Source organism: Camponotus vicinus, unplaced genomic scaffold (genome assembly GCF_025532165.1).
Source record: "Camponotus vicinus isolate PSW18456_S1 unplaced genomic scaffold, iyCamVici1.0 SCAF_13, whole genome shotgun sequence".
In the NCBI taxonomy this organism is placed as follows: Eukaryota; Metazoa; Arthropoda; class Insecta; order Hymenoptera; family Formicidae; genus Camponotus; species Camponotus vicinus.
In genome coordinates this window covers 10,035,463-10,054,616 of record NW_028141949.1, presented here as the reverse complement: position 1 = coordinate 10,054,616, position 19,154 = coordinate 10,035,463, and the positions used below count along the sequence as shown (strand labels likewise).

Sequence of the window (19,154 nt, the reverse complement as noted above, 5' to 3'; positions counted from 1 at the left end):
CCAACAGCGAGACATGTTCCTTTCTCTCAATCTGTCTCCAACTGAACCATCTATCCACCAAAAAGACTCTCCTGAATCTGACATTGGTGTGCTCCCCCCATCCTTTAACTACCCTCGCAATGCCTCTCAGTCTCCATTGAATTTCTTCCTCCTCCTTGGATAGCAATTCATCCATGAAAATCGGCTCCTTCCCTAACTCCTTCTTCCTTCTTAGTATCTCCATTTTTGCTGCCAGGTCCTTCACTTGAACCCCCAGTCTCCCCCCTTCTCTTGACTTTCCTCAGGCCGCTGATCCTCAAACTTTTCTTTCTTTTCTGCTCCTGATTCTCCTGTTTCCAATCCAATAGCTCCTGCACTTTGGCTTCCAAAGCTGTCTCCTTTACTCCTGTCTTCGTCTTCTTTCCTCTCCTCACTATCTCACTCCAGGAATGAGATTTTTCTTCCTCTTTTCCCCCCTCCACCACCTCCATTTCCTCCTCTCTAGACTCACCATTCTCCAGTTTGAGAATCTTCTCCCAAAGCAGCTTCTTCTCTTCTTCCCACTTTGTCTCCTTCCTCTTCATCTCCTCCCTTAACTCATCTCTTTCCATCTTCATCTTCTTCTCCAGTTTCTCAATCTCATTTACCCTCTCTCTCTTCAGCTTTGCCACCTCCTCTTTCACCCCCCCCCCCAGAATTTTCTGCAGCTCTGCAATAACGCTTTCTTGTCTGTTCATTCTGTCCATCCATGCTCCTTCAAATTCAAAAACCGACCCCAAGTCGGAGTCAGTCTTCTCTCGGTCCCTGCCATCCCCCTCTGATACTGTCTTTCTCTTCTTTCTAACTCCTCGCGCCATATCTACCCCCCCTCCCCCCTGGCCAAGCCACTTCTCTATGTATCCCTTGGGAATACCCTTCTCCCTATCCAACATTTCCCTGTTTGATCTCCTCCCTCTCTTAACTACCCCCTCTGTAGACAAGAATCTAGTAACCGGGGTTTCCAAGCTATTCCCTTCCCCATCCTCCGCATTACCTTCCATTACGTTATCCCTGTCTACTACATCGAGTGATTGGCCCGCCGCCTCACTCGGCTTCTCATTCGTCGCCGCGCTCTCAACTTCGCTACTCGCCGCTTGGCGCTCCGCACTCGGCCTCGCGTCTTCCAGCGGGTCGCATCTATCGACGAGTATACTCGGCACGATCCCTTCCATCCCGCTCCGCCTGTTGTCTCTCTCTCTCGCTCTTAAACCTAACCTGCTCCCCTTCTCGCCGCAAAACTCCGTCCCTCCACGCGTGGCGCCTCCACTCTGCCCTACTCCAACCCTATCACGCGACACACACAGTCTCCGCCATCCAAAGAACACACCACTGCCAAGCCTCCACTCCTCTTTACAACAAACCGCTCTTAATATTCTCGACAAACAACACACGCATGCACACTCTGTCGCACCTCAATATATATATATCTATCTATTCTATATATTATAAATATATATATTATATATTATATATTATATTGTAGCGACACACATGCGCTACGTCACCCTCATCGTTGACCGCGTATGGACGATTGTCTCCTACTCCGCTTTCACTTTCGTAAATTTTACAACCCTTGCATGTTATGCAGCCTTCCATCGATCCCTTACATCGCCGACTAACATATGGCAAGCACACGGTTTTTTCCTACACAACGGTCACTCGTCCCTCCGAGAATCTTTCCGATTATAAAACTTTCTCCCGAATCGTGCATGCCGAATCCTGGTTTTCCAGGATTCATTCAGTATCCCGCTTTCGAAGAGTGATTGTCGAGTCGCAAGAGAATCTATCTCGCGCCTACCGATAGTTCACATCGCGCCTTCACACAGTACACACAAGACTTCGCATAGTATACAAGACGTCCAAAATTATAGATCAAAATAAATTCGGAGCTATTTAACTGAGAAACGTTCATTTCTTATATCCTGAGATTACCCACAATATAATAATTATTTGGGGTTGTAAAACATTATTTGCCTACAGAAATTAAAAAATTCAATTTTGATGTTTTTTTTTAATTACGTTCTGTTTTATCAGACTTAAAGCCTTTGTCGGCACGGGAAGTAATTAATCTAGGAGGCTGAAATTTTTTGTGTGTGATTCTTATACCAATTGTAAACTTTTTAGAGGGTGAGACCGAAAAAAATGAATTTTTTTTTATCATGTAGAAATAAGGGACACCCTAATATATATATATATATATATATATATATATATATATATATATGCATGTATATATTTACCATTTTTTTGAAGGAGGAGAAATACTTAACACATATCCCATTGGCCATCCGGCGGAATAATATGAGTATCCACTAAACCACTCCTCCTCTCTTTTAATCACTCTTAACCACTACATGATTCGAGAATCGTGTATTACTTCTAAGAATGTATTATGTGCTGCAATATAAAATGGCGTTGAGAGATTCTGCGGCATGCCTCTTCATTCAATAGAAGCTGAATGCTTGCAATAATCCGCTTTTCAGACAACTGTTTCTTTCTAAATCGACCTGCAACAATAAATAATTTTGCTACGCACATAGATTAATATCAATATAACAAAAGAAAATTATAATGAAAAATTATTAATTTAAAAAATCTGAAAAAATAACATTAATTATGCATATTAAAATTTGACATAATAAAAACATGGTTCTTTACGCTTACGTCGGAAACACAACAACAAGAGCGCTAGAACATATATTCTTATTCCAAAAAAAGGAATGTAATAAAAAATGTAATATAAATATGAAAATATGATAGACATTATAATAACAAGTATAACACAACAATTAATATAAATAGCAAAAATGATAAGCAAAAGTTTTATTATTATGTGTGTAATTCTTAACAATGCCACTGCATTATAATTACATACAATTCTTATTCCATAAGAATTGTAATTATAATGCAGTGGCATTGTTAAACATTACACATAATAATAAAACTTTTGCTTATCATTTTTGCTATTTATATTAATTGTTGTGTTATATATATATATATATATATACAGGGTGAGCCATTTTAATTAACGCACGCAATTATTTCGGAAACAAAGCATTTTAGAGAAAAATGTTTCAGACAAAAGTTTTATGGTTTCGAGGGGGCCATAAGATGGTATCATTGGTTTGACTTTGAAGAGTCATTTGAAGGTCACGTGAAGGTCACTTCAATTTTTTTAAATGGGACACCCTACATATTTTTGCACATTCTTGTAGCTTATCTCGAGAGCTTTCCAAAACACTATAATTAAGTACCTTTTCGTTAAGTACTTTTTGAGTTATGAGGCTTGAAATAATTTCTTAATTCTACATAAACCGTAAAATATCTAGTAAAATATTCATTTTTCGATTATCTTACCTTAATACTTTTACGTACAAAATAATGAGAGGAATCAATTGGTGTAACACATAGTTGTTTTGAAGAAAAAATATGTAATTTGCAATTAACAATTCCATATTTTTTCTTAAAAACAACTATGTGTTTTTTTTACACCAATTGATTCCTCTCATTATTTTGTACATAAAAGTATTAAGGTAAGATAATCGAAAAGTGAATATTTTACAAGATATTTTACGGTTTATGTAAAATTAAGAAATTATTTCAACCCTCATAACTCAAAAAGTACTTAACGAAAAGGTACTTAATGATAGTGTTTTGGAAAGCTCTCGAGATAAGCTACAAGAGTGTGCAAAAATATATAGGGTGTTCCATTTAAAAAAATTGAAGTGACCTTCACGTGACCTTCAAATGACTCTTCAAGGTCAAACCAATGATACCGTCTTATGGCCCCCTCGAAACCAAACAACTTTTGTCTGAAATATTTTTCTCTCCCGGGCTTGGTTTTCGACATATTCGACTGGTCGGATTAAAATGAAACACCCTGTATATATATATATATATATATATACAGGGTGGGCCATTTTAATCCGTCCACTCAAATATCTCCAAACCTGTAAGTTTTAGAAGAAAACTTTTTAGAAAAAAGTTGTTTGGTTCTGAAGGGGACAGAAGATAGAAATATTAATTAGACCTTGGGTGGCGTTGTTACGGTCATATCAAGGTCACATTGAATTTTTTAAATTGAAACCTCTATCAGAGAGAAACCTGAGAGCGGCCACCTCGCTTTAACGAGCACATTGTCCTAATGCGCCGCCTGACAAAGTGGACGTCAACTACGTCCGTTACGCTCGATAATGATACATAGTTCGTGTCCGAGCTATGGTTCATGTCCGAGCTATGGTTCATGTCCAAACTATTCACATGAGATGGACATGAGAGTTAGACAAGAGCCGATAATCTATCGTTCTGCTTTTGTCTCACCAACGATGGCAGACCACGCGGCGGTAGGCATGAGGCGAGCTAGTGGTGATTTTATATCGTAAAGCTCATGTCTCCTTCCATCCCTCGTCAGCCCCATTTCATCTTTCACGCGCTACATTTTACATAATTCGGATAGGATTTCGAGACGACTTCGGGCGCCCAATACATAGAGACAAATTTATTTATTTATTATAGATTAAAAATGTTTTTTAATAAAACCTTTTCTTTTTATTTAAAATAATTATATCTGTATTTCATAAATGCTTGCAACTCTCATATTATTAATATTTTATTTTATATATTTTTTAAATAATTAATTCGAAAAATATACATGTCGATGCGAATGATATCTTACTTTGATGCATTTGCGTGTTAGTGTTAGACATGAAAAACATAATGTAATACAACATCTAGCGTATCGAATGCTGTGAACAGTTTTCTGGTAAAAAAATAAAGTTTCAATAAGATTACTCACACGTATACGGCACAATACAGCATCCAATGCGCTAGATGTTGTATTACATTATGTTTTTCATGTTTTTATGATAAATATCATCCTGGCTCATGTCTTGATGAGATCGATAATTCGGATGATTAATTTTATGTAATCATTTTTTATGTAATCATGTTTAATTTTGAAAATAATAACAAAAAGATAGATAAACCAGTTTGTGAAACTATAATTCTTTGTATGATGACATACAAAATAACTTTACATTAACAATAAACAGATTCTTTAATCTTTTATTAATATATAAAAGAATTACGTTTCAAAGTGTCGTGATTTCGCGGCTATTTGATGCTATGAAACAAGTAAAGCGCGACAACACGCTGAAAATAATCAGTCAGCGTAGCGAGCTTTACAAGTGACGTTCGATTCTGCGGTGCTTCATTATCTGTGCATAACAGATCTCTTCTATTGTTTTAAATTTATATTTTTTTTAACGATCTGTAAGATCTGTGTATTTTGCAACACGTGTTATCGTTTCTTTTATAGAACACGACACATTATCTGTAAATATTTTTGCGTGTACACGTACGTGCGTGTATGCTTTTATTGTGTCGGTTGGTGTAATTTCTTTATTTTTTTATCACGTATTGTATTTCTCTTTTATTTCTATTTTTAAGTTTTTTTAATTTTATTTTTATATTTTTTTGTTTTGCATTACAATAAACAATCACTATGTCGAGTCAGTGCCCTGTAGATAGTTATTATGATAAGTGCGTGTACAAAGAATGTAAGAATGGGAGATTTTCGCATGGGAAACGGCTATTCCGATTTCCAATGCAGAAGGATACAAGATGCAATACATGGATACGCAATACAGGTATGTTTTTGTGCAATAATTGTCATTATTTTATTAATTTTTTGCCTTTTCTGCTCCCAAATTAAATACATATTATTTGCTATTTTATTATTATAAAATAAAAATAAAAAAAAGACAGCAGTGAGATTCGAACTCGGATCAGCGCCGTGACAAGCAGACATCTTTTTTTTTTTTTAAATTGTTTATTAAAGACCAATAAAGAGATACAAATTTTAATGCTACATAAACAAAAGCAAATATATTAACATAAATCTTTTTAACAAGACTAATCGGCTACGCAGAGCTCTCGCTGTCATGTACAATAATTTATTGAAAATAAGTATGTGTAACTTATGGGTTAATATTAGTATCGAGTAATATAGTCTACTCATTAAATATCTATATAATGTTAGAATTACCAGTAAAAAATCAGGTCTAGTAAAAAAACTGGTTTATCATATAATTTTAACTATTCAGTTAAAACAAAAGAAAAAAAAGAGAAAAAAAAGGGATAGGAAGAGGATAAATATAGATATATCTACTTATTTACATTTACTTGAACCTATATTCATTCTGTATAATAATATATACATATATACATATATAATTAATACACTATAATTAATGTTTATCGCAATGCTGATTATTGTTATGATCACAACGCTACCAATATTTTTTTTTATTCTTTAACAGGTAATTATTGTTTACATCCTTGTCAGATAAGGCCAAATTATATTGGAGATATACAGGGTGTCCCATTTTAAATAATACGCTCAAATATCGCCGAAACGGTGCGTTAAATAAAAAAATGTTTCAAACAAAAGTTGTATGGCTTGAAGGGGCCCATCAGATGGTGGCAATGATTGACCTTGGAGAGTCATTTGAAGGTCACGTGAAGGTCACCTTCAATTTTTTAAACAGAACCCCCTATTTTTTATTACTTATTATTATTATAGCTTACCTCGAGAGCTTTCCAAAACACTATAATAAAGTATTTCTTCATTCAGTACTTTTCGAGTTATGAGGCTTGAAATAATTTCTTAATTTTAAATAAACCATATAATATCTAGTAAAATATTCATTTTTCGATTATCTTACCTTAATACTTTTATGTACAAAATAATGAGAAGAATCAATTGATGTAAAAAAAAAACAGTTGTTTAAAAACAAATATGTGAATTGCAAATTACATATTTTTTCTTCGAAACAACTATGTTTTTTCTTTACACCAATTGATTCCAATGATTATTTTGTACATAAAAGTATTAAGGTAAGATAATCGAAAAATGAATATTTTACTAGATATTTTATGGTTTATGTAAAATTAAGAAATTATTTCAAGCTTCATAACTCGAAAAGTACTGAATGAAGAAATACTTTATTATAGTGTTTTGGAAAGCCCTCGAGATAAGCTACAAGAATATGCAATACAAAATAAAGAGTTCCGTTTAAGAAATTGACGGTGACCTTCAAATGACTCTCCAAGGTCAAATCATTGCCACCATCTGATGGCCCCCTTCAAGCCATACAATTTTTGTTTGAAACTTTTTATTTAACGCACTGTTTCTGAGAGATATTTGAGCGTATTATTTAAAATGGGACACCTTGTATATTTGAATTATTGCTGTTTATATTAGAAAGATATGTGATAGTTTTTTGGTTCTTTCGAGCAGACATCTTACGTGCTCTGCCACGCGCTATTACGAAGTAGCGCTTTATCGAATTGATTATAACCGACACGCCCGACATAGAAAATTTTTTTTTACCAAACACTGGTATACCAATTGCTATGTCAGCTTGAAGTAAACATGTAATCGTAATTTTCATAATGTGTTGTATTTTTGTTACAGGAAATACAAATTTGGAAAAATTGTCTGCCAATACCCTTAGAAAATTAAGATTGTGTGAAGATCATTTCTTTATTACATCATTTACAAACGCAACAAAAGGACGATTAAGAAAGGATGCTACACCAATTGCGTATGAAAACGCTGGCTCAAATTCTGCAAACGAAAATGTTGAAGTAGGTGAAATGCAAAGAGATATTACAGAAGCACTTTCACCCAACGATGAAAATCTAATAATGGAGGAACAAATATCTGAAGAATGCGCTCTACGGACATACAGGCCTGCAGCTTTAAATTTCGAAATATCTGCGGAAGAGGAAAACGTAATGGAATGGGTACATTTGGAACCACTACATCAAGATATTGAATGTAAAAGCAGTGAAAGAAATGTTGAATGCGAAGATGATAGCATTCCAAGAAATAATAAAGAAAAAAGTGATCTAAAAGCAAAAAACAAAGCATTGAAAATTGAGAATTTGAATTTGCGGCAAAAAATTAAGCGCTTAGAATTTCGAATTCAAAGGATGGCACAAACATGTAAATGTAAAAATTCAAATAAAAAGAAAGAAAAGAAAAAAGTGCTAAAAAATTTAATAAATGCACAAGAACTGCATCCTGTAGTAAAGACCATGATACATTTACAACTGCATACATCACGTACACGATATACTGAGGAAGAGAAAATACTTTCAAAACAATTATATTATTATTCAGCATCAGCATTTTGCCGTTTAAAGAAAGCAGGTTGCAATTTTCCTGGACAAAGAACAATTAGAAGATGGGTAGAAGAATATAATATAAAACCAGGATTTTGTGATATTATATTTCAAAAATTGAAAGAAAAAATTGCACAAATTCCTAAGGAAGAAAGAGTGCGTGCCTTGAAATGGGACGAGATGTCTGTTAAAAGCTATGAAGAATATTCCTCAAAATTAGACGAAATAGAAGGTCTTGTTGATCTAGGACCTTTGGGCAGACAAACAGAAAGAACGAAGTGCGTTTTTGTCTTTTGCCTTGATAGCTTAAATGCACGTCATCCATGGCGACAACCATTGGCATATTTTCTTCCAGGTAAATGTATGAAATCACATGAAATAATTCACTTAGTTGAGATGTGTCTAGATAAATTGAATGACACGGGTGCGAATGTGAAACTTTTGACATGTGATCAAGGTACAAATAATCAAGCCACTTATGATCAACTAGGCGTTGATGTAAAAAATCCATATTTTATATATAATAATAAAAAATATTATACTTTATACGATTTTCCGCATCTAGTAAAAAGATTAGCGAGTTTTCTTAGAACACATGGCAATATATATTGCAAAGGAGAAATAATTGCATCATATTCTGATTTTGTGAAAACCTGGAGCATTGATAATGCGACAAAAGGAGGCTCTAATTTATTGTCCCATATTTCAAGGGCACACATTCATCCAAATTGTTTTGAAGCAATGAATGTAAAAAGAGCGTTTCAATTATTTAGCCATACATTCGCATGTGCAATTAAAATAGCCGGTGACTCAAAAGAATTAAATTCAAATACATGGGAAGCGACAGCTGATTTTGCAGAGCATATGAACAGCGTAATTGATGCTTGCAACTCCTACAGTTTTATTGTCACATTCGGCGGAAAACGATCATTATCAAGGAAAAATCCAGATATTGAAGATCTGTTGTCAAACTTTGTGCAGTGGTGTTCAGGATGGTCAAAATTTTCGGACAGAATATATCAAGTTCCTTGTTTCAAAAGTTTTATCATTACGACACAAGCAATTCTTGCTCTGTATAAAGAACTTGCAAGTAAAAATGAAGAATTTGAACTTGCAACAGGTTTATGCAACCAGGATTCAGTGGAACATTTATTTTCAAAACTTCGGCAACGAGGAGGATTTAATCCAAATCCAACTGCAAGAATGGTCCGACTATCAATTAGACATATATTATCCACTGGTTACATTCAGACAAGCGATAAAGGCAATGTGCAATGCTCTGAAAGTGAAGCTCTCATTAATAAACCGAATCAAGTTATTAAGACGGTTGAAAATTGTATGAGTGCAAATAATGTTGTTGCTGTTGATGATGTTGAAGACGATGTTGATGATGCCGATTTAGTAACAGAATTACTTGACAAACATTCAGACATTCTCGAGGAATATGATGTGGACATAAATAATGTAAGTATATTTAATAATTATGATGATAATGCAATAACATATTTTGCAGGGTATGTCGCACGACGATGTATTGAGAAAAATAATTGTGTGAATTGTCGTACAACAATGTTAAAAACGCCAATGGAGGACGCAACGCCAAATGAAAGATACATTGAATACCGTGAATATCCCAACGCAGACGAGGATGCTCCAACAGTTACAAAATTAACTCGACCAACAAGCCTCTTTATAAATATAATTAAAACACAGTTGATGAGCTTCAATCGTACGTGGCAACATCAACGGGGATCCACACAGATTCTTGAGAAGATTGCGAATGAAGGTATGTATGCAACGAATAAAATGCATGCCGGATGGTTTGATATAAATGATAAGTGTTACAATCACCGCATGCAAGCGTCAAAATTTTTAATGACAGTTAAAATATATTCCCGTACGCGATACAATAATCACGCTGCAAAGGCAGTGAATACATTTAAAAAAAAAATAAAAAACTTGTCAAATAAGTAGTTTTATAAAAAGATTAAAATATTATAAAATAAAGAAAATAAGTAACGTAGAACGTACTTTAAATTTATATTGTAACTTACATAAAAGTACGAAAATATTTCCTTCATTTTTTATATTATTAGTATCTTAAAAATCGTTACATATATCTTAAAGATTGTTGTACTAATTAATTTAAAACTGATTTTTAATTTACTGACATTTTCTGTTCAATAACGGGAAAAAGAAATATGCAATTCCCAATGTCATGGAAGATCGCAATCACAGTTAAAATTATTGCATAAATGTCTGAGACTAGCAAATCTATCACGAAAAGACAAAAAAATAAAACAAAAAGTTATAATGCGAGCATGCCATGAAATTGGGAAATCATATTTAAATGTCTTACTATTAATGATATCCTAAGATACGAATAATATAAATATTTTAAGGAAATGCATTTATGTTTGTCTTATTACTCGTTGGCACACGGTATTCATACATGAATATTCATATATAATTAAAGGGAAAGATGTAAATGAATATCGTGCAGATATAACAAATATAAAATAAATCACATAAAAATATATAACAATGATTTTGAACAAATCACAATCAAAAGAGACGTCTATAAAAATACAATTAGTATATAATTAGTATATAATTACAGAAAAAGAGACGTAACATACACATTCATACACTTCAAGGAAATCTACATATAGATTTCCGCGTGATAAGATTTGCTAGTCTTTCATTTATGCAATTTTTTTAACTGTGAGTGCAATCTTAACGTCATGCTTAATAATGTCAACGAGAAATAAATTTCTTTTTCTAAACTTCGAATTTAAATACACGTTCTATGTTACATACAATAAGAAATATGGATAAAATTATTAAATAATCATGGAGACTAAAATTAGTACACAGAAGAGACAGCTTACTATAAGAGATTAGAATCTCAAACTTAGTGATATTGCAAAAAAAGTCACTTACATGTGTTATGTACATATATGTTTAATTACAATTAAAAATTAAAATTTTTATGTATAAAAATCTAAATAAAAAACATTATACATGTTATTTGAAATGAAGCTACTACCTGGTTTCGCGAATAACATCTATATGTATACTTCTATTTATTTGTCAATTTGTTTTTCATTCTGGTCGAATTATATTGATATACAGGGTTTAGCAAAAGTGTGGAAACCCCTTAATATTTCGAAAAATACGCATTTAAAAAAAAAATGTTTCATACAAAAGTTATAGGGTTTTATGTGGCGCATTACACAGCAACATTATTATGACCTCGAATAGCGTTGTCAAGGTTATGTGAAGGTCACCTCCAACTTTTTAAATGGGATACCCTATATGCTTTTGCATATTCTTGTAGCTTATCTCGAGAGCTTTCCAAAACACTATAATTAAGTTAGTTTTCATTAAGTACTTTCCGAGTTATGAGGCTTGAAATCATTTCTTAATTTTACATAAACCATAAAATGTCTTTTAAAATATTCATTTTTCGATTATCTTACCTTAATACTTTTATGTACAAAATAATGAGAGGAATCAATTAGTGTAAAGAAAACACACAGTTGTTTTAAAAAAAAAAATGTAATTGTTAATTGCAAATTCTTAAAAACAACTATGTTTTTTCTTTACACCAATTGATTCCTCTCATTATTTTGTACATAAAAGTATTAAGGTAAGATAATCGAAAAATGAATATTTTACAAGATATTTTATGGTTTATGTAAAATTAAGAAATGATTTCAAGCCTCATAACTCGGAAAGTACTTAATGAAAACTAACTTAATTATAGTGTTTTGGAAAGCTCTCGAGATAAGCTACAAAAATATGCAAAAGCATATAGGGTGTCCCATTTAAAAAGTTGGAGGTGACCTTCACATAACCTTGACAACGCTATTCGAGGTCATAATAATGTTGCTGTGTAATGCGCCACATAAAACCCTATAACTTTTGTATGAAACATTTTTTTTTTAAATACGTATTTTTCGAAATATTAAGGGGTTTCCACACTTTTGCTAAACCCTGTATAATTACTTATTGGCGAAGCCAGATATTAGTATTATTTATTTACAACCTAATCTGTCCTTATTCCAAATATTTGTTCTATATTTTCCTTATTCCCATAATATTTTATCTTAATCGACACATATATTAAATTACCACAAATCTTTTCTCAGTTTAAACATCATATATGGCACATTAATATTTTTAACATGGATGTATCACATATATGACTGTCTTCGTATCTCAATGAAATAATTATGATATATTAAAATATTTGTGAAACATTAGTTTTCGTTAAACAATATAATTTATGTTCTAAAAGTAATAGAAAAATTAAAAATTTTATTAAATAAAGAAAAAGAAAAAATTAACACACTCTTCATATAATAACGTAGACTGTTGCTAAAAAAGCGAGATATACTACATGCTCCTTACATTTAATATATATGTAATACATTTATAACTGTGCACACAAATATGAGTTGGAAGATTGTCTCACTCGTTGCAAGACTCACGCAAGATGTAAGTAGAATTGTTTTTTTTTTATATACTAAAATCTTGTATACTTAAAATGTACTAGATTTATTGTCAGATAAAGTTAGATAAAGTAAGATAAAAGTTTTTTTATTATGTAAAGTCCTTCAAGGAAATGTTGTATTAAATTGTACAAAAATTGGAATATTTTTGGGAACAACAAATAAAATATATAATTAAAATATATAATTTATTATATATTTTAGATTATACATTAATTATACAAATAATTTACAATTTGTATTTTATACAATATTAAGAATAAAGAATAAAGTGTGATTATCATTGTCTGTAACTTTACAATCTAGCGATTTGATAGAACGCGCGTACATGCGCATGTCAGAAATTATTTGACTATCTTTGCGTCTTGCTTGCCATCAACGTTTACGCGATCGGCGTTTTCGGTGATGCCAGATTCGAGACGCTGCCCGCTACGCACACAAGGAAAGAACCGTGTATGTGTGCGCTCGGTTAACTTCGGACAATAGAAGGGCGCAGACAATAATTCGCTGACTCTTTCTTTCCCGAGCGGCTCTTTCTTTGTCAGCGTCTCGAATCTGGCATCACTATCGGCGATCGGATTCACAATTATTCGTTGCCTGGAAGCAAAGCTGCCAGATCTTCTCCGCAAGCAACATGCAACGCGTAGTGGAGGGGGTAACGAGGATGTGAGCGTAAGTGAACGTGTGAGCTCGACGCTTCGGCTAGCTTCGGATAGTAGAAGAGGACAGAATACAGTCTTCTGCCTCCTTCCAAAAATCATTGAATTAGCAAATAAATAAATTCAATGATTTTTAAGTATATTTTATAATTAAAATAATAATTTGTTAAAATAATAAAAATTATAAATATAAATAATAAAAATTTGTTAAAATAATAAAAATATATAGCACAATAATAAAATAAAAAAAAGTCAAAGGTAAGATTTGAACCAGCGACACGCAGCGTACCAATCAGGTGCCTTATCCACTGCGCTACGCTGTTAGTTTAAAATTCGTTCTTTCCGCTAGATACATAACGAGCATGTAAATTTTGGACGCTGCTCGCGTTTCGATATCTCGATACATACGACAGCGTTAAACGTTTTTCTCTTTTAGCTTGTTATATTATAGATATTTTTTATAACTGATAAATATATTATATATATTTGCTAATTGTAAGAAAATATTGTGATATCTTTTCATATTAAAAAATCAAATCGTATAATTCTTAAAAATGAATATATATATACATTTGTTTATAAAAATTATGCCATTTAATTTTTCACATGAAAAAATATATCGATATTTTCTTACAACTGATAAATGTATAATATGTAAAATATATTTATCAGTTAAAAAATATATTAAAAAGATTAATGTTTATCAGATAAAAAATATATTTATCAGTTAAAAATATGTGTATAATATAAAAAGCTATAAGGGAAAAACATTTAACGTTGTTGCACGTATTGAGATATCGAGAAGCGAGAATCGTCGCGCATCGCCCGTCTTTCGTTGCCAGCTTGGTAGGAAGGAGACAGAAGAATGTATTCTGTCCTCTTCTACTATCCGAAGCTAGCCGAAGCGCTGAGCTCACATGCACGCTTACGCTCACATCCTCGTTACCCCCTCCACTACGCGTTGCATGTTGCTTGCGTTGAAGATCTGGCAGCTTTGCCTAGAAGTACAGAAGGAAGGATAAGGAAGGACGGCGCTGAGTTTAGTGAGTATCATACATATAATTATTCATGTTATACATATAATTATACATGTTATTTTAAATACATAAATGCTTATGTACTTTATTAATATTGAATTGTTGCAGCATACATATAAATATAATGACGACGATGACGACGACGGCCCCGACGGCTACGGCGGATACGGTGGCGACGACGGCGACGACTGCGGCGGCCACGGTGTCCACGCTGGCGACAACGACGACGGCCCCGATGGCCTCGATGGTCTCGACGGCGACCACGGTGGCGACGGCCCCAACGGCCACGGCAACGGGCCCGATGATCACGGCAACGGGCCCGATGACCACGGCGACCACGGTGGCGACGGCCACAGCATCGGCTCCGATGACCACGGCGACCACGGTAGCGATGATGACGACGGCCCCGACGACGGCGACGGCGACGGCCCCGACGGCCACGACAACGGCCCCGACGGCCACGACAACGGCCCCGATGACCACGGTGGCGACGGTCCCGACCGCCACGACAACGGAGCCGATTGTATTAACCGTAAGTAAAGATTAATACATTTTATATTATAAATATTAATATTTTGACGGCCGCACATATATCACACGTGTAACAGCGGTCAACAGTGTTAATAAAAGAAATCGTGAAATGTTTTGCTTTGTCTTGCTTTCATGTATATTTACATATTACATGTTGTTTTTAGATATATATACATATATACATATATATATATATATATTTATATTTGACGCCTTGCACGAGGCTGTTTCAGAGTTCGCTTTTCGAGGGTAATATAATATTTATCTCTTATTGCAGCAAGAACAATTACAATCAGTCATACAAGCAGCTGTTGCTGCTGCGCAGAGAGGATGGAGAGGTAGAAGAGGAAGAGGAAGAGGTAGAGGCCGGGGTAGAGGTGGAGGCGGAGAAAAAGGGATTCAAATTTATTATTATTAAAAATAAAAAATAATGTATAAATAAATAAATAAAAAATAACTAAAAAATATTTTTATAAATGTATTTATTTAATGTTAACTGCCCGAATTTTTTAAACATTTTCTGTCAATTAACCTTTTAAGGACGGGAGTGGTCGAAATATCGACCACCCAAAGGACGCAAAATATTTGATGTTTTCCTACGTAATTTGATGCACTGAACACGAAAAAAACAGTATTACGTCTCGCAAAAATCATCTTCAAGGTGAATGTAAGGCCGAAAATTGAAATTATCGTTAGTTCCTATCAGCAGGTTAGCACTTGGTTGTTTCTTTCTTGTGGAGGATTTCTTACTATTATAATTATTATTATAATTATTATTATTGGCACTATTATTTTTGACACTATTGTCAAAACAATATATCAGATTCTTATCTTTGATGAAATGGCTGAAAATAAAGCTTGGAGTAGCGGTGAGTCCGAACCAGAGGTACAAGACACGGAGAATGAAGAAATTGATGATATTGATTTGGAAGACAATGATTATGCCGAAACTCAAATTTTCGAGGACGCGAATTTTAGACCATCAATCAAAGATTTTGAAGGTAGCTCTAAAATAAATCCGAATATCTCTATATCGGGGAATAGGCCAATCGACTATTTCAAATATTTTTTTGATTCCTCTCTGTTTGAAAGGATTGTAGAGGAGAGTAATTGTTATAAAACTTAAAATCCTGGAGTTCGACTTTCCCATGAGAAAAGTTGGTGTCCTCTCACAAAAGATGAGTTAGAAATTTTTTTCGGTCTTTCAATTCTAATGGGCCATATTCGGAAAGGCGATTTGAAAAATTATTGGTCTAAAGATCATTTGCTGCATACTCCGATTTTTGGTCAAACAATGCCTCGCGATAGATATCTTGCAATTCTACGTTGTTTACATTTTCACAATAACGAAGATGACTAAGAAATCGCACATCATCCTTTACTGAAAATAAAGCCAATAATAGACCACCTACAAAGTAAATTCTCAGCAGCTCTAATTCCAGGCAAAAATCTGTGCATAGATGAAAGTCTTGTGTTATGGAAAGGTAGGCTTAAATTCAAGCAATATATTCCCTTGAAGAGAAATCGTTTTGGCATCAAGCTTTTTGAGTTAGTAAACTGCGAGACTGGATTCGTATTGGGCTTTATTGTTTACACTGGTGCAAACACTGATTATCAAAAGTTTGATTTGGGTGTTACTGGCGATATTGTCGCTCACTTTTTACAACCTTATTTTTATAAAGGTCATGTTGTATATATAGATAATTGGTATACATCTCCTACTTTGGCAGAATTTTTGCATGATCGTGATACAGGTATGTGTGGTACAGTAAAAGCAAATAGAAAGGGAATGCCAAAGTTAGAAAACAAATTAGTGCGAGGTGAAGTACAAGTCGCTCATAATAATGTGTGGATGGCAATGAAGTGGGAAGATAAGCGTAGTGTTCGCATGCTTACAAGTGTGCACGAATTTGAATTCTGTACAACTGGAAAAAAACATTATGAACAAATGAAGACATTGTAAAACCAAAGTGTGTCCACGAATAGAATCAAAATATGGGTGGTGTAGATAATGTAGATAGACAATTATCTATAATGGAAACAGTGAGAAAAACAATGAAGTGGTATCGCAAGCTATTTTTTCACCTTGTTGATCTAAGTCTATCTAATGCTCATGCTTTATATAAAATGAAAAGTGAAGGACAGACGTCATTTCCTTCATTCCGATTAGAGGTTGTTAGATCATTATTGAAATTGGAACCTACTGATAACATCTCTCGCCTCGTTAGCCCTCCTACTCGATTAGTTGGCCGTCATTTCCCGAGGCATAGTACAAGTCGAAGGTGCCACTTGTGCGCTTTGCGTAATATTGTACGTCGAACGATGTACATATGCCCTAATTGTAATACTCCTCTATGCGCAGCACCATGCTTTGAAGAGTACCACACACAAGAGACATTACCATAAAGTCAGGTATTCCGACGTGAGAGGCAAGGGGACTCACGAAAATCAAGCACCCCAAAGGGATCATATTTTCGCCACATCCACGTTGTTGATCCTGAGTCACGCTAAGAGCGAAAGCCGGAGTACTTCTTTCATAGAATTCGATGGAGCTACTAGTTTTTTTGTCAAACTCAATTTTAGAAAGCCATTGTCCACGTTCATATGGAAGGGTTTTACGTAAGAGAGACTGAAAAAGCCATTTTCCACCTTCAGTTCTGTTGGGTTTCCTGAGTTCAGGCCTTGAAAAAGTGGGCTTGAAAAAGTCATTATTTGAGAAACAGACGAGCAAAAAGAAGTAAAAGGGCTTGAAAATAATGTACAAATATTCAGCAGTCTCTTCGTGACATACTTTAGGCAGTAAGTAAGTTTACTGCCGAATACTTTTTCTATAATAATTGGTGTCCTTGAAATATTCTTGAGGGTTACATTTGTGACACATATGAATATTTTTTCCATACTCAACGCATCAAAAAACGTGGGTATACCAATTTTGAGGCCGAAAAAGCAACAACAATAAATTTAACCTTGAATTTTGAGGCCGAAATAGCAACAACAATAAATTTGACTTTGAAATGCGATTTTCAAGGTCAAGCATGCTTCCAAGATTTTTTTCACAATTTTTTTCGTATTCAGCGCATCAAATTACGTAGGAAAACACCCTCAAATCGTCAAACTAAATTTTTTACAGTGGACTTTCCGTTACGGCCCGGACTGGTCGATATATCGACCAGCAATTTGGTCGGGCACGCCACGTGAGAAATTAATTGATTTTAAGTACAAATTTTGTGTAAAAAAAAGGTCAATTTCAACGTAAAAATCCCCGTCCTTAAAAGGTTAATAACGTTAAGCAGTAAAAGAACGTAAAAGCGGGACGAGAGGAAGGGGAAGGGAAAAAAGATAAAATCGTAAGCTCGTCGCGTGGCAGTCGCGTGATCTGTCATTGATGAGACAAAGGCAGAACGATGGATTATCGGTTCTTATCTGACTGTCCATCTCATCTGAATAGTTCAGACATGAACCATATCATAGACACAAACCATGTCTCGTTACCGAGCGTAATGGACATAGTTCACATCCACTTTGTCAGACGGCGCGTCAAGCGTCGAGAAATGTGCCCGTCGAGGCTGGTGGCCGCTCTCAGGTTTCTCTCTGCCTCTATTTTTTATTGCATATTCTTGTAGCTTATCTCGAGAGCTTTCCAAAACAATATAATAAAGTATTTTTTCATTGAGTACTTTTCGAATTATGAGGCTTAAAATAATATCTTAATTTTACATAAACCATAAAATATCTAGTACAATATTCATTTTTTGATTATCTTACCTTAATACTTTTATGTACAAATAATGAGAGGAATCAATTGGTGTAAAGAAAAAACAGTTGTTTTAAAAAAAGATATGTAATTTGCAATTAACAATTACATATTTTTTCTTAAAAACAACTGTGTTTTCTTTACACCAATTGATTACTCTCATTATTTTGTACATAAAAGTATTAAGGTAAGATAATCGAAAAATGAATATTTTACAAGATATTTTACGGTTTATGTAAAATTAAGAAATAATTTCAAGCCTCATAACTCAGAAAGAACTTAATGAAAACTAACTTAATTATAGTGTTTTGGAAAGCTGTCGAGATAAGCTACAAGAATATGTAAAAGTATATAGAGTGTCCCGTTTAAAAAGTTGGAGGTGACCTTCACGTGACCTTCAGGTGACTCTTCAAGGTCAAACTAATGGCAACATCTTATGTCCCCCTCG

The 19,154-nt window shown here is 34.0% G+C and overlaps 1 protein-coding gene across 1 annotated transcript; it reads left to right on the top strand.

The window, feature by feature from the left end:
- The first annotated feature begins 9,271 nt into the window (after positions 1–9,271).
- LOC145964368 (uncharacterized) lies at positions 9,272–14,748 on the top strand. Its single transcript, XM_083087022.1, has 2 exons — positions 9,272–9,994; positions 14,530–14,748. Exons 1-2 carry the CDS (start codon positions 9,412–9,414, stop codon positions 14,538–14,540), a joined length of 594 nt encoding a protein of 197 aa, XP_082943148.1. The 5' UTR covers positions 9,272–9,411; the 3' UTR covers positions 14,541–14,748.
- Positions 14,749–19,154: the final 4,406 nt, after the last annotated feature.